This window comes from Canis lupus, chromosome 16 (genome assembly GCF_003254725.2).
Source record: "Canis lupus dingo isolate Sandy chromosome 16, ASM325472v2, whole genome shotgun sequence".
Taxonomy (NCBI): Eukaryota; Metazoa; Chordata; class Mammalia; order Carnivora; family Canidae; genus Canis; species Canis lupus.
In genome coordinates this window covers 30697355-30711859 of record NC_064258.1, presented here as the reverse complement: position 1 = coordinate 30711859, position 14505 = coordinate 30697355, and the positions used below count along the sequence as shown (strand labels likewise).

At 44.3% G+C, this 14505-nt stretch overlaps 1 protein-coding gene across 1 annotated transcript in view; it reads left to right on the top strand.

The window, feature by feature from the left end:
- The first annotated feature begins 929 nt into the window (after positions 1-929).
- The window catches only part of UNC5D (unc-5 netrin receptor D), a 531015-nt gene continuing 517439 nt past the window's right edge, over positions 930-14505 (top strand). The window contains 1 exon segment of the mRNA XM_025426288.3: positions 930-1183. Coding sequence (XP_025282073.1) covers positions 1081-1183 — 103 coding nt within the window. The 5' untranslated portion in view covers positions 930-1080.

The following is a 14505-nucleotide window of genomic DNA, read 5'->3' as shown; positions in this document are numbered from 1 at the left end:
AGTTAAAGAAAGAAAGACTTGACAGTTTATTCAAAATAAACCACACCTTTAAGAAAAAGTCTTCTTTCCTTCTTGCTACAAAGGCCAGCACGACTCACTTTCCCTGATACTTAGAAGAAAGGCAATTCCCAGGGCCCAGATTAAAACAAACAAAAACCAGGAGGCATCAGAAAGGAGGAAGATTTCAGATCAGTCCAAAAAAAAAAAAAAAAAGTATAAATAAAGATCTGTCCCACACCCCTTAATGCACCCCTGACTGTAATTCCCCCCCCTCCTTTATTTACATGCATGCATATTTGCCATAGTTCCAATAATGGATTTATTCTAGTGTTATTTTTCGCCACTTGGCGTTTAAGGCTTTTTTTTTTTTTTTTTTTCCTTTTTCTTTGAACATGTTGGGAGTGCTGTCTGAGCGGATGATAAAGAATGGAAGCAGGAGAGGCAGGGCTGAGAAAGGGCTCAAAGTTGAACACCGCGGCGGTGTGGTGGAAGCGGCGGACCCCAGCCGGGCGGCCGCTCCGGGAGGCCCGCGGGCGCCGCTCACTCCCCGCGTGGCTGCGGCGCGGCTCCCTCCGTGGGCGGCCCGGGCGGGGCGGGGCGGGCGGCGGGGCGTCCGCGGGGCGCCGGGGCTCGGGGGCGGGGGGCTCGGGCCGCCGCCGCGGGGCTCACCTGCGCCTCCGGGCCCCCGCCCCGCGCTCCCGCGCTGCCGCCGCCGCCCCGCCCCGGCCCGGCTCATTGGCTGCCGCTCCGAGGGGTGGAGAAGGGGCGGCCGCGGGGATCTCATTAGCGCTGCGGACTCGCTCCTCCGCCCGCTAGTCCGGGACCCGGCGGCGGCGGGAGCGCGGCGAGGGCTGCTGCGGGGACGGGGACGGCGGCGGCGGCGGCGGGCGGCCCGCGGCGGGGGGCGATGGGGGCGCGTGCGGGCTCCCGGGGCCCGGCCGGCGGCGGCTCGGGGCGCCCTGCCCCGGGGCTGTAGGCGGCCGCGGCGGAGCGGTCACTCGCCGGAGCCCTCCGGGACCGCGCCTCTCCCGGGCGCCCGGGGCGTGGAAGAGGAGCCGGACCGCGAGCGCGGCGAGGAGCATGGGGAGAGCGGCCGCCGCAGGAGGAGGCGCCGGAGGGGCGCGCCGCTGGCTCCCGTGGCTGGGGCTCTGCTTCTGGGCGGCGGGGGCTGCGGCTGCCCGAGGTAAGCCCGGGGGAGCGGCGGCGGCCGGGCCGGGCCGGGCCGAGGGGGCGACGGCGACCCTGAGCGGGACCCGCGCCCGCCGCGCCGGCTGCCCAAGTTGCGCCCCGCTCCTGTGCGCGCGCGGCCCCCACCGGGCGGGGAGGACGCGGAGGGGCCCACGGCCTCCCACCCAAGTTTGCCGTCAGCCGCAATCCTACAGGTTGCCGTGCCCGGGCCCCCACCCTTGGCGCCCCCGCTGCTGCGTTTTCGGAGCCCTGCCCGGTTGCTGCAGACCGGAGCGGCCCCTCTTCACCCCGGCCTCGCTCGCCCCTGCCCTGCCCACTAGCCTCCGAGGCGAGAGACCGTGGGTGGGCGCCTCGTGGTGTCCGGGAGCTCCCGGCCGAGGGGCGGGGTGGCGGCAGTCCCCGTGGGGTGGGCTCCCTTGGAGGGGGCGCCTCTTCCCTTTGGGGAGCACCACCCACGCTCAAGTCCGCCGAGCTGGACACCCCTTGGGCGACGCCGGCCCGAGGTCCTAGACAGCCCTGGGCTTGCTTTCGAGGAGGCCGCGGTGTGCGGGAGCCGGGAGAGCTGCGCGCCCCGCCCGCGGCCCCTGCGCCCGCCGAGCCCAGCCGGGGTAAGCGTTGGCCCGAGGCCGCCCGCCCGGCGCCCACTCCGGCTGGGGAGCGGGGAGCGGGGAGCGGGGAGCCGGAGCCCGGGAGCGCGGGGCTCCACGGGGCCGCGGGGAAACCACCGCTGCTTGCTGACTTCGGAACGTGAACCCCATTTTCCCAGGTCCCCCTCCCCGCCCCCCCCCCCCCCCGTCTGGACTCCAGTGGAGTAACATTTTGCAACTGGTTTCACCTCCACCGTGACCGAGAACCGGGAGCATCAAGTTAAAGATAGATCCCGCCGACTTGTTTTGAGGATGATCAGAGGCAGTTTCAGACGTAGCTTGAATACTGTGGCTTTACCTTTGAAATGATCCCGAAGCTTCTCCTTCCCGCCCATCTTTACCTTTCTCCTTGCCTGTGTGCCATCCATTAGGTTTGGAATATGTAGTTGCGCCGAATGATTTACCTAACGCTGGTCTGGCGAGAGGGGGCACCGAGCTGACCACCTCACCCTCGGCTCTCCGGCCAGCCTCAACAGGACGAGCAGCCGGCAGGCAGAACAGGCTGGAAGGGGTTGACGAGGATCACAAAAGAACCAGTCTAATCTAATTTTTATGAAAGCTAACGGTGTGTTAAAAAGCAGTCAGGGTGCCTAGGATGAAGAATTAAAAAAGAAAGAAAGAAAGAAAGAAAGAAAAAGAGGTGGGTAGAGGCTTTCTGTTTTATGATCCTGTTCAGTGACTATTTGCATTTCATTCCCTGAAAACTTTTTCTTTCTTTCTTTCTTTCTTTCTTTCTTTCTTTCTTTCTTTCTTTCTTTCTTTCTTTCTTTCTTGGCTTTTTAAAAAGCAGCAAAGATTTAAAAATGAGCCTCTGTGATTGCACACACTGGGTTATAGTGAAGCCTAGTTCTTTCCCTTGCTAGAAGCATAAGCTTCAGCCATTTAATTTACTAGGGAGAATGCCTCCTTGCAAAGTCAGCTTTGAGTTGTTTTTTAATACACTGTTATGGGGGAAAATGGACCTTTTCTAAATTATCTAAATGTCTGAATTCCTACTTGCTGTTTGATGTGGAATACCTAAGAGTGACTGACTCCATATACTGACCCCTTGGAATTTGGTTGGTGGAGTTGTCCTGAAGCCAGCTCCAAACAAGAGGTGGGGACATGCCAGAAGCCTCTTGGATGGAGTTTTGCTGGCTGTGAAACTAAGGCTAGCACCTCTTGTCTGCAAGCTGTTCTTTAAAGGTCTCCTAGAAAACATACTGTACACTCTGCAGGCTTATTTACAACAAAATGTCTTGCACAGATCATAGTAATGTTCAAGACACATGGAGTAGAGCAGTATATCTAATATTTCCCTTGTAGTATTTTATGTTTGGGGGTATGAAGCCCATTCCTTAGCACCTGTCAGAGATTCTATATGAAATGAGCAGTAAGCCGGCTCTGGAGCCTGTGAAGCTCCATGCATCTGGCTTTGGACAGGTGGGCACAATTGGAATTTTCAGAACCATGGGGGTGTTTCAGTGTTACTTAAGTTCTCCCAGCTTGGGACCGTGTCCATTCATTAGAAGGAAGGTGAGGTGCACTCTTGTGGCATGTTTGTTGAGTAGTCTCACCAGACACTGTGGAGTTGGCCCTACGTTGTTCTTCTTTATTCAAGGAATTTTTTTTTTTTTTTTTTTTTTTTCTGCAAGCCTTTTCATGTTGATTTGAACCAAGGTATTTTGTCGCCTGGAACAACAGGGTATATAGAATTATGCCATTTGTTTTGAAGACCCAAGAATAATTAACAATTCAGTAACATTTTCTCTACAATTACTTATCTTTTGTGTGCAAGATGATTGCACCAACTTTTTTTCTTTTTCCTTTTCTTCTCCTTCATACTTAATGTAACCATCTAAAAATCAGAGGGAGGTTTGGAGTGATTGGCTTTAAATGAATATACTCAAAGAGGAAGGTACTTGGGACAAGAGACTGCTCGTAGAAACTGTTACAGCCCAAGGAGCAATGTTCTGGCTCCTTCCTTTGCAAACATGACTTACCTCTTAAGATTTATGTTCCTGACTGCTGGCAAACTGTAAGGAAGGCACTTTGGTGCCATGATTACTGTATATTTTAACACTTTCCAGCTTAAAAGAAGATTGTTTAAAAGTTATTCATGACCTGCCAAGTGCTAATTGAATCTACATCGTGTTGTCATGTTGATTTGTTTTTGTTCTTTGAAAAACAGGAATAGTGCTGTAGATCTGGTTGTGATTCTTATATTAGATACTGTACATAAAGATAGCCTCATTTAAAGGCAGGGAGGGAAGTAATCTTAGATAGGCTAAACTTACACACAGTTCCTTGTTTTAAAAAATTTCCCGGACAATGACATCTTCCTTATAATAGCCATAGTAATGCATTAAGGGCAAGAGAGATACACATTTATTTTCTGTGCATAATAGGGTCAGATGGTTTACACATACTTAAATGCTTTTATCTGTCTGATTCATACATTTTAAAATCTATAGTTATTTCCTTCTTAATGAACTTTATATGCCCCTGCCTCCTTCCCCAACCTCCCCTACGCCTGGCCTTTCTAATTCTGTTCCTTTTCCACAAAAAAACTATCCCTACATAGTGCTATGAGGAAAGTGTCTTTTCTCCCAATTTCCTTCCAGATTTGTCTTTTTCTGACTCTTGGGTTGTTTGCTCTCAGCTCAGATAGTCCCATGGCACCTTCTTTTCCTACCCAACAAAGTGTTCTGCTCAAGAAATGTCTCTAAGTATCTTAGTTCTTAAGAAGACATTACTTGTTTTGATCTGGCCCTTAGAAGGCAAGCACTTGTCCTTTTTCGGGGGTCTTACTTTGAAAAATAAATATCCTTCCTCACTCTCTGAGTGACCTGTGTGTGGTTCTGTAAGTGGTACCCCATTTGGTGGGAAAGGCTATGGGGCCAGGAATCCTCCATGAGCTCTCCGAATTGTGTGACTGGGTGGGTCAGTCTTCCTAGTGAAGGAAGCACTCTTCGGGTCTATGGTCTCGATGACTTTATTGTCCTCCTTCTGCCATATATAGTACCCAGCTTAAAATATTGCCAACTCTAAAGGGTTCTCAAGGAATCAGTTGTACAGGAGATAGTGGATATTTGATACCACTCCTTTGTGCCTTTTCTTCTTTTTTGAATATGAAGGATAGAGACCCAGACTACATGCATTCAAATCTAATCTCAAAGACAGATGCATGTCCAGAGAAAGGTTTATTCTATAACATCCTCTTAAAGAAGGTAGTTGTGAAGATACAGGTATCTGAAAGGACAGGTGCCCCCATTCATAGAAAGTCCCAGTAGGGGGATGCTTCTTGATTGCACTTTTGCCATCAATCCTGGTCGTCCTATACTCTGGAGAGTGCCAGTTGACCAGCCGTGCCATCATCTTCTCTTCTGTCCTCTTCATTCTGATGTCTTCGTGAACTAATGGCATGACTAAATAACCAACTGGAACATTCCTGTAATGAGAGCCACATACTCCAGGTGAAGATCCTGGCCAGCTCATTCCCCCTCATTTGCTAAATGGCTGCTTTTGGCGTGAGAAGTTACCATTGTGTTGCAACCACTCTTTGTATTATGCCTGTTCCTTAGGAGAAGGCATTTTTGTAGCCTTTTTTGATTGCGACATAATAATAGCAATTATCGTATTTAGTGTGTGCCATTGATTATTCTAAATAGTTTATGTATGTTAACTCATTTAGTCCTTAACACTGTGAGGTAAGTAATATTCTCATTTCTAACATGGGGAAAAAAGGGCAAAGAGGGATTAAATAACTTGTGTGAGGCCACAGAATTAGTTTATGGAAGAGCCTGGATTCGAACCTATACTCCGATAGGACTGCTTTCTGAACGATAGGACTGCTTTCTGAACGATGCCAAAAATAAAATGACCCTTATATTTTGGTGACAAAAGGACTAAAATTATTTCTCTATAACTGTGAGAGTTGTAGAGGAATTCAGAGTAGCTTAAATAAATCTATAAATATATTCAGATAAATCTCAGAGATTTATGTTGTATGAAAACAACCACCCTCTCACCATTCAGCTCAATATACTTTGGGATTGGATTCACACTTAAAATTCTGAACGCCAGTTTCTAATATGATAGCTTGCTTTTTTTTTCAATTTTGAATTTCAACAGAAAATATTACTCTGATTGAATACACCATCCATGGAATGGCAGATCCCAAGAGACTATTTGTTGCATGTCTTGTATTTTTAGCCTTGTTTGCCGGGGAAATGTGGAGCATGAGATTTGAGAGTAGATTGTTAACACCAGAGGCTGCTGTTTCTGCTGCTTTGGGTACTCCTGCTGCTGCTCTTTCGAGGCAGATGGCTAGATTCATTTATAGAAAATAGATATTCGTTCTATTTTGCATTTCCACTTTGAAAAGAACTTTTAATTGTTTGTGCCACATTGCATCGTATGGCCTTACTGTGCGCATACACATGCTGTGTGTAGATAATTTTCAGAATTAGGTGGATGTTAATGTGTTCACTTTGGGCTGCCTGAGAAAGCCGCTGCGAACTCTGTTGTGCTTTTGGAGTATTTCTTCTGAAAGCGGATGTGTGTGCGCAGTACGGGGTGTACCACGTATTTTATGCCTTACACCTGCCCCACTGCACCGACTTTACTGAACTAGAAATTAGGGGCAGAAATACTGGGTTGTGTGTCTGGCGCTTGAGTAGAAGCAGGACACCTGTATTATGCTTCTCAGGTACATCAGACCAGTGCAGGACTCAAAGTATTTCCTAATATTGTTTCTAACAAGACAAGAGTAAGGTGAGGCCTGAACTCTTCCTCTGTGGCCAGTTCCTTGTTTCATAAACATGGAAACTGGAAAGCCAAAAGCTGCCTTCCAAGTGAGGTCAATGACAGCTTCCCTAACCCTGATGCAGATACTGACTCTCTGTCACCAAGTTTGTGGTTCATAAAGTGCAAAAGAGCCTTCCTCCCCAGAAAGAGAGGCCTCTGTGCTCGTATCCCACCAACCCAACCTGGCGTTGTAAGACCCCGAGGAATCGTGTGGGGAAAACGGCACTGCAACGTTGTGGAGCTTTAATACGAATGAATTTCGCAGACACTTTCTTGTTATAAAAAATCAGGTGTTGTAATTTCTTGATCAGGTAAGTCCAAGGGAAAATGATAGTGCAGAAGTTCCAGAAGGTAGGTGATTGGCAGGCTGGCACAGGAAGAAATCGCCCTGCATACTTCAGAGGCTCAACCAGCACTGGCATAGCTATGTTTTGTGTAATATCATTCACAGATTTTGATAACTTACTATAAAAGCAAATTTATTTTCTAAATATTGGATGAGAAATTTGCCTCTGAATATATTTGTACGCGTGTTGTTGGGAGCAGTGTGAAAGTGATTGGTGGCTTCTGCTAGCAACAGTGCTTTTTTAGTTACCGTCTTTATTTGAATTTAATTTAATAAACTCTCGGAGAGGAGGGGAAACCAAATGATCATGGGTTATGGAAGCTAAGCTGGTAATATCTTTGAAACTCACAAATCAGTGCTTTTCAAATGTTAATGTGCATTTGAATCACTGCAGAGCTCCTTAAAATGCACCTTCTGAGTTAGTGGATCTGGGGAGGGGCCAGACATTCTGCATTTCTCAAGGGCTTCTAGACGACCCCATCCATGGACCACACTTTGAGTAGCAGGGCTATAGGTGATAATAATTCAGGGTTTGTATTTTCAGTATTGCTTTTCACGTGCATGCCAGTAAGAAGTGGAATTCAGTGTAAGACTGTTTTTAAAATGCCAATACAAGAATCGGTAAACACAAATGTCAGTTTTTACTCAGACAGACATGCAGCCACTCATAAAACTAACACATTCTGGAGCTCCGTTCTGAGATGATACCCTGTCCTGCTTTCGGCGTTTGTAAGGACAGATGCAATATTTGAAAAGTCCCGAATTCTCTTTTGAAGTAATTGAGGACTGATGTTTGCATGTAATAAAGAGAAAGTGAGTCCCTCAGAAGTTGAGCAGTTTGCCCAAAGTCTGTTAAATAAGAAGCTTTTCTACTCCTCTGGGTCACTCCTTCATTCTGTTGTCCCTTGGCTGTACCTGCACTTAAAATGATCTGGAATTCAGGATGATGAGAGAACGAGGCTATGGCTAAGTAAGAGGTAGAGTAAAACCAGTTGGTTCAAAAAAACAAAGCACTGTTCATATAGCGAACGGAGGCTCCCCCACCAGTTGGATTGTGGCTGTCACAATAGCATGTGTAGCTGCTGTTTGGGGTCTGTCTCTCTGCTGCGAGATAGTTATCTCTATTTGACAGGGCCCATTATGATCTACTGGTACTTACCCAGCACCTGGCAGTCCCTGTCCAATGGCATATGCCAACCAATAGTTTTTACTCCAACCCTATTATGTTAAGGTATGAATACTATTTAGGCTAAACTTGCTAAAAACTTATTTAATACTTGATAAAATAACTTAGGAAAATTTAATTGCCAGAGAAATAATTAAAAACTATAAAAGGGTTTTATATTTGTTTTTTCCCTTAACTAGATTGTAAAGCCTACCTTCCTAGACAGACTGTTCTAGAAAGATGGTTAAGTCTAAGAGTGACAATCTCATGGATGCCTGTTTTGAGCAATAATTCATTTGCATGGAACCTGACCTTTTTAAGGTGGGCTCACAAGTCCAATTGCTTTGCATTTTCACATCCACCCTGATATTGAACAGATGATAAAATTAGATTGAGAGGTTTTTCAACCAAGGCCAGGTAGGTAGCCGTAAATAGTACCAGGACTAGAAGCTGAGCCTCCAGCTGGTTTCTGGGACTTTTGGATTTCTTTACATGGAATTCTGTTTTATTACCAGATAGGTTGATTAGACCCGAACCGGATGATACGACATTTTGCTCACAATACGTTTGAGACAGGGCTGTGGTTGCATGATATATGATGTCAGAGAAATAAGTGAATAAAAATTTAGATGAGCTGTGTTGCCTTCTTGGTCTGTTGGTATTACGATTCTCATAGTTATAAACAGAGATGGCCCCGCCTGGGAAATGGGTCAGAAGTGATTGGAGAGAAGTAAATTGTGAATATATCACTAATGACATACTGCAGTATAGCAAAAGTTGTATGTCAAATATTCTGAGGAACTCACTAGGCAATAATATTTTCCTCATCAAAGGAATTAAAGTGTTCATTAAAGTAGGTAAAATCACTAATTAGTTTCTGGTTTTATTTTTAAAGATGCCATTACAAACCAGACTCTTTAGAAATAGACTACTAGCTCCTCAATCTGCATGGCTTTCTTTTTTTAAAGGTTTTTATTTATTTATATGAGAGAGAGCAGAGAGGGAGAGAGCATATGCGTGCAGTGGGGAGGGGCAGATGGACAGGGAGAAGCAGACTCTCTGCTGAGTGGGGGGAGCCTGATGTGGGGCTCAATCCCAGGACCCCCGGATCATGACCTGAGCTGAAGGCAGACACTATCCAGCTGAGCCACCCAGGTGCCCCTGCATAGCTTTTAAATACTTTGTCTTTATTATTAATTTTGAGTGTTTGTGCTTTATTTTTTTCTTCCTGTGTACACTTGTAAAACAAGATTAAGGTCTTTAAATTTGTACTTGAAAGTAGTGGCGTGGCACAATGCAATTGAACTTCCAATAAAAATTTTCATCCGTGTGTCTTTAAGAGTTTTCCAACCTATCTTTAAAAAGAGGTAGGGCCAAAAAGTACAGACCACCAGATAAAATTCTTTACCAGACAAATGTGTGTTATAAGCCGTTTGAAAGAGGCTGGAAAAAGTTTAACCATCCTGGATCTAAATCATCAACCCTTATATCTCCCTTAGTCTTGGGACCAGAAGCTACCCTCATTGCGTGTAGCTTGCATCAGATTTCCAAAGTTGTTTCCCTTAAGAAAAACAAACAAACAAACAAACAACAAAAACAGTCAGAAGGTTCACAGGTTTATTTTTTATTTATTTATTTATTTATTTATTTATTTATTTATTTATTTATTTACTTATTTATCTATTTATTTATTTATTTATTTCACAGGTTTTGTTAATGTGAAATTTGGGTGGGATGTAAGTATCTGGGGGTTTGCTTTAAAGAATTAAAGCTGAATAAAGGATTTGTCATTCATTTCCTTTTTCACATTGAGGCAAAAAGAAAGCAAAAAAACCTGCACTCAACCCATTTAATATTTTCTCCATTTTAGCAGACAGCTTGAAATGCATGTCAACCTCTGGAATGGCGATGCGAAAAGACAGCTCTACTGTATCATATCCTGCAGCAGAGAAGACCATCACTTGTACAGCCAATTATTAATAATTGTCAAGGTGATAAGTGCTTTAATGCATGGATATCTGTGTATGTATTATATATTAGCAGAATGTCATATATCATCATTATAGCAAATTTAGATCATTAAAGTTCTGTGCTATTAATTTAAATGGCATTAATAACACACTTGAGATGTAGATACAGTTTTGACTTCTAAGTCAGCTTCTTAATTTAGGTACTTCCATTTCTGTCTTTCTCCAAGGTTCTCTCATGGAACCCTCAAATCTTTGTTTCTTTCTTTTTTTTTTTTTTTAAGATCTATTTTAGAGAGCTTGTGCGACCGCAGGAGTGGGGGGCAGAGAGAGAATCTCAAGCAGACCCCTCGCTGAATGTGGAGCTTCATTCAGGGCTCAATCTCAGGACCCTGAATTGAAACCAAGATGCTAAACCAACTACGCCACCAACCGGGCACCCCTGCCTGTTTCTTCCTGCCATCACTCCCTTCTCCAAAACTCCTTTCTCCATTAAGCAATGTCATGGGCCTGGGTTGTTCAAGGCCACATATCCTTCCACATGTCCCTTCATTCTCTGGTTCTTTTAGTTTCTAAAGCAAGAAAGAAATTAATAAATTACCTATAAAGCTCCTTCATGCACTAACACTTTGTGATGCCCTCCATTTTTTCCTGTATCTTTTGTTCACAGTATTTTTAAAATCATTTCAGGGGCAGCCCAGGTGGCTCAGCGGTTTAGCGCCGCCTCCAGCCCAGGGCCTGATCCTGGAGACCAGGGATCGAGTCCCACGTCGGCCTCCCGCCATGGAGCCTGTTTCTCTCTCTGTCTGTGCCTCTGTCTCTCTCTCTCTCTGTCTCTCATGAGTAAATAAAATCTTTAAAAAAAAAAAAATCATTTCAGGAAGCATTTCTTGGCATTTTAGATATGTATCAAAACTTTCAAAAAAAAAAATGTCGTGGGGTAGAATTTCCAGGACAAGGTAGTGGGACTTCAGGAATGTTGTTGGTAGGCCTTGGCTTAAGCATCTTGAGGACGGTACCAACACAATAAAACATTTATTTCTAGGTATCAGTTTCTCTTACATCAGTGGTTGTAAACTAATGCAGATACAAGCAACTCTAGCAACTGAAATGGGTTGCTTGGAAAATAGCTGGAGTGAGGACACTCCCACCCCCATTATAGCTCATTTTTGCTCAGTTGGGTGCAAGGGGCTATGGTTGCACTATTGATTGCCTTTTTTTCTAAGAGAAACCAGACTTATGAAATGTTATGTTTCCAGGTTCAAAGTCTTCTCACATTGTTTTAATAAAACACCTTTGATGAACAAAACTCACTCTATAGACCACTCAGGCTCCCAATTTGTCTCAATGACCTTGGTGCATTTTTGAAGAGATTTAAAGGATCGGGAGCCAGTCAGTTCTTGTGTGCAATACTCATCTTTCTTTGTTTGAGCTGTACTTCTAAAGCTTCCTTTAGCTTTGTGGACACACACTGTCTAAAAGCAGAAGATAGAAAGCATTTACATGGCCATCCATCTAACATTTGATAAACACTAATTTGATCACCAAGTTTCTAGGTACTTCTATTTTCTGCTCGTAGAAGAAAATCATCAAATTATATCCCTGAAAAGAATCCTAAAATTACTAGGCCAAAGACCAACTTTCTCCTTGAACAACCAAAGTCTAGAGAAGCAAAGTAGCTTTTTTGATTTTTACAGGTCATTTCTTGTGGAGTTCGCTTGTGAATCCACATCTTCCCTTTCTCAATGTCATTCTTACCTCTCTTCCTCTCCAGGCCTATAATAACAAAAGTAATCAATAGAGGCACAAAGGAATTCAAAAGAAATGATACCAGAAGACTAAAGACTATTGATCATTTTTCCTCTGTTAAAGGATGTCTTCCTTTCATTTAAAATGTTTATATTTTTCTAAATACCTTTGAAATAATACAGTTTTCCCTTCTTGGGTCAGGTCTTAGTCCCAGAACATTGAGGTTTTGATTTGAGGGACTCCAGTTAGTTCAGTGTAGCAGAGCTAATTAATGTCATAGAAAGGGTTTACATTATAGATTTGTTTTATGCTGGGATGAAATTTGGGGTGACTATTGAGCTTTGGTCTCAGTTACTTCTGATCCTTGGTAGTAAGTGTGTTCAGTATGAACAAATACTGAATTGGTGTTTTGGACCTACTATAATCACTAGCAGTCCTGAAATCCTTTCTAAATGTCATTATTTTAAAAATCTGTACATAGGGAAGAATCTTATATTAACTGCATTTCCACTAATACAATGTGATATTAGCGCTGTGAACTGTGCTTTACGCAACGGATATACTTTCAGAATGGCATTGCCACACAGCTGCTAATTCGTATCTGGGTAAGTAAATCCCTTCCAATTTCTGTTTTTTTCCCTGTGTAAATCTGGATTTTCAGGTGTGGTGAGAAGGTAACACTTTGCAATTTGAATGGTCAGCTGGGCCTGTTATAAGGCGGTGTTATTCAAGTGGATGTAATGTTTGGACACTCTGAGGACAGTAGGTGGAACAGACTTCAAATGTGCATAAGCATTTGACTTGTGCTTCTTCTAAGAGAGCTTTTGATGTTGGCAGCAGTATGCTAGTGATACCCTCAAAAGGCTATACATCTGCATTCAAAGAGAGTGACTGGATATAATTTTAAAAGCTTCAGTTGCTGCTTCTCATGCGATCCCTATTGTTCCTTATTTTAAAATGAATTCTGCACCTCTGAAGGCCATGATAACTTGCAAAAAGCAATCCCTGTGGTTGAGCTGGAGTGTGGAAACTCTGGGGACTGGATCATGATGATTATTCATATCCAAGCCACCTTGCTGGGAAAGTGTTAAACACATAGGGCGTGGAAAAACTTCTGATTCTTGGAGTGAGGTGTCAGAATAATTGGGGTCTGGTTATTTTTAGCAGTTATCAGTGTAGGATCTTGCTGCTGGAACTGGTGGTCAGGTTTTAGATCTACAAATCCCTGGTCATCACAGCAATGCTATTTTCTCAAACTTAGCAGAAAGGCAGATGTCTGTAGTGTTGTCAGCCAGGATGGGGGAGAAAACCATATGCGGGTCCTTTGAATGTGTGTGGGCATCAACTTTGTTTTGAGCTTAAAAATGATGTTTAACAGTTTATGTTTAAACAGTTTTATCGAAACAGTAGATTAAAGATGAGCACCCAAAGTGTCGTGTGACCCTGGTTTACAGAAATCCATATGTGTATAACTTAAATTATGACGACAGGGTCATTCTATTGTTCTCCGTCAGCTGTGGCAAGGGCCTCTATATACCTCAGAGTAATCAAGTCAGAGTCTCCGGGGGGATGACCCACTGGCATTTTTTTTTAAGTTGCCCAGGTGAATCTCAGTTTGGGAATACAAGACTGAGAGCCATTGATTTAATGGTTACATTGATTGTATATAAATGTAGGTTCTGATCTTGTCTTGAAATTTAGAGAAGTAATTTGAGAATCACAAAGAGATTAAAGGTGACAGCTCAGCATTTGCCTCCCCTTCTGTGTTAGGCCTCATCTTTCCATTTTGTGTCCCAGATGAGTGAGACTGGATATCGGCACAACACATTTCAGCCTTTGGGAGCTAGACATCTGCTAGGAGGGAACAACTGGGGTATTACTAAAAGAGATGAGATTATATGAGAGGGATTATATATTAAAAATCCAGGCACCTGGGTGGCTCAGTGGTTGAGCGTCTGCCTTCAGTTCAGGTCATAATCCTGGGATCCTGGGATTGAGTCTTGCATGGGGCTCCCTGCAGGGAACCTGCTTCTCCCTCTGCCTATGTGTCTGTCTCTCTGTCTGTGTCTCTTATGAATAAATATATCAAAACTTAAAAAAACATTAAAAAAAAAGGAACCTAGGTTTGGAGGTTGTACCATGTTTCCCCTCTGGACAAAAGCCCAGGGCTCATGGATTCCTAGCCCCTTGAGGCATCATTGAACATCACCTTGGCCCAGGACAAACAATAAGTCATCGTACTTATGAGTTGGATTAATATCTTTGTACTAGCCTTGGTGTCTGAAGGATATAGGCAGTGCAGCTCCTCCTACAGTGTAGGTCAGAGTCACAGTCCGCACCACTGCTGTTGATGCAGAGAGGCAGGCAGGGACACCATGGCCATTCCAGGGCAACTTGGTGTAGGGTATCTTTCCACTCCAAGCATTTCTAATAGTACTGCCCTGTTCACAACTACCAGTGGTTCCTTATTTATGAAATCAAATATGTAAACTGTAAGACATTTTGTAATCTTATTGTGTATGAATAGATAGTTTTTTAAAACCTAAAATTAAACTGGGCAGTTGTGCGCTGAGCACTGCAGGTAAGAAATGGGGTGCTGTCACCATTTGACTCTTGTGTGTGTTTCTCCTGTAATGCACCACTCGGATGCTCCTT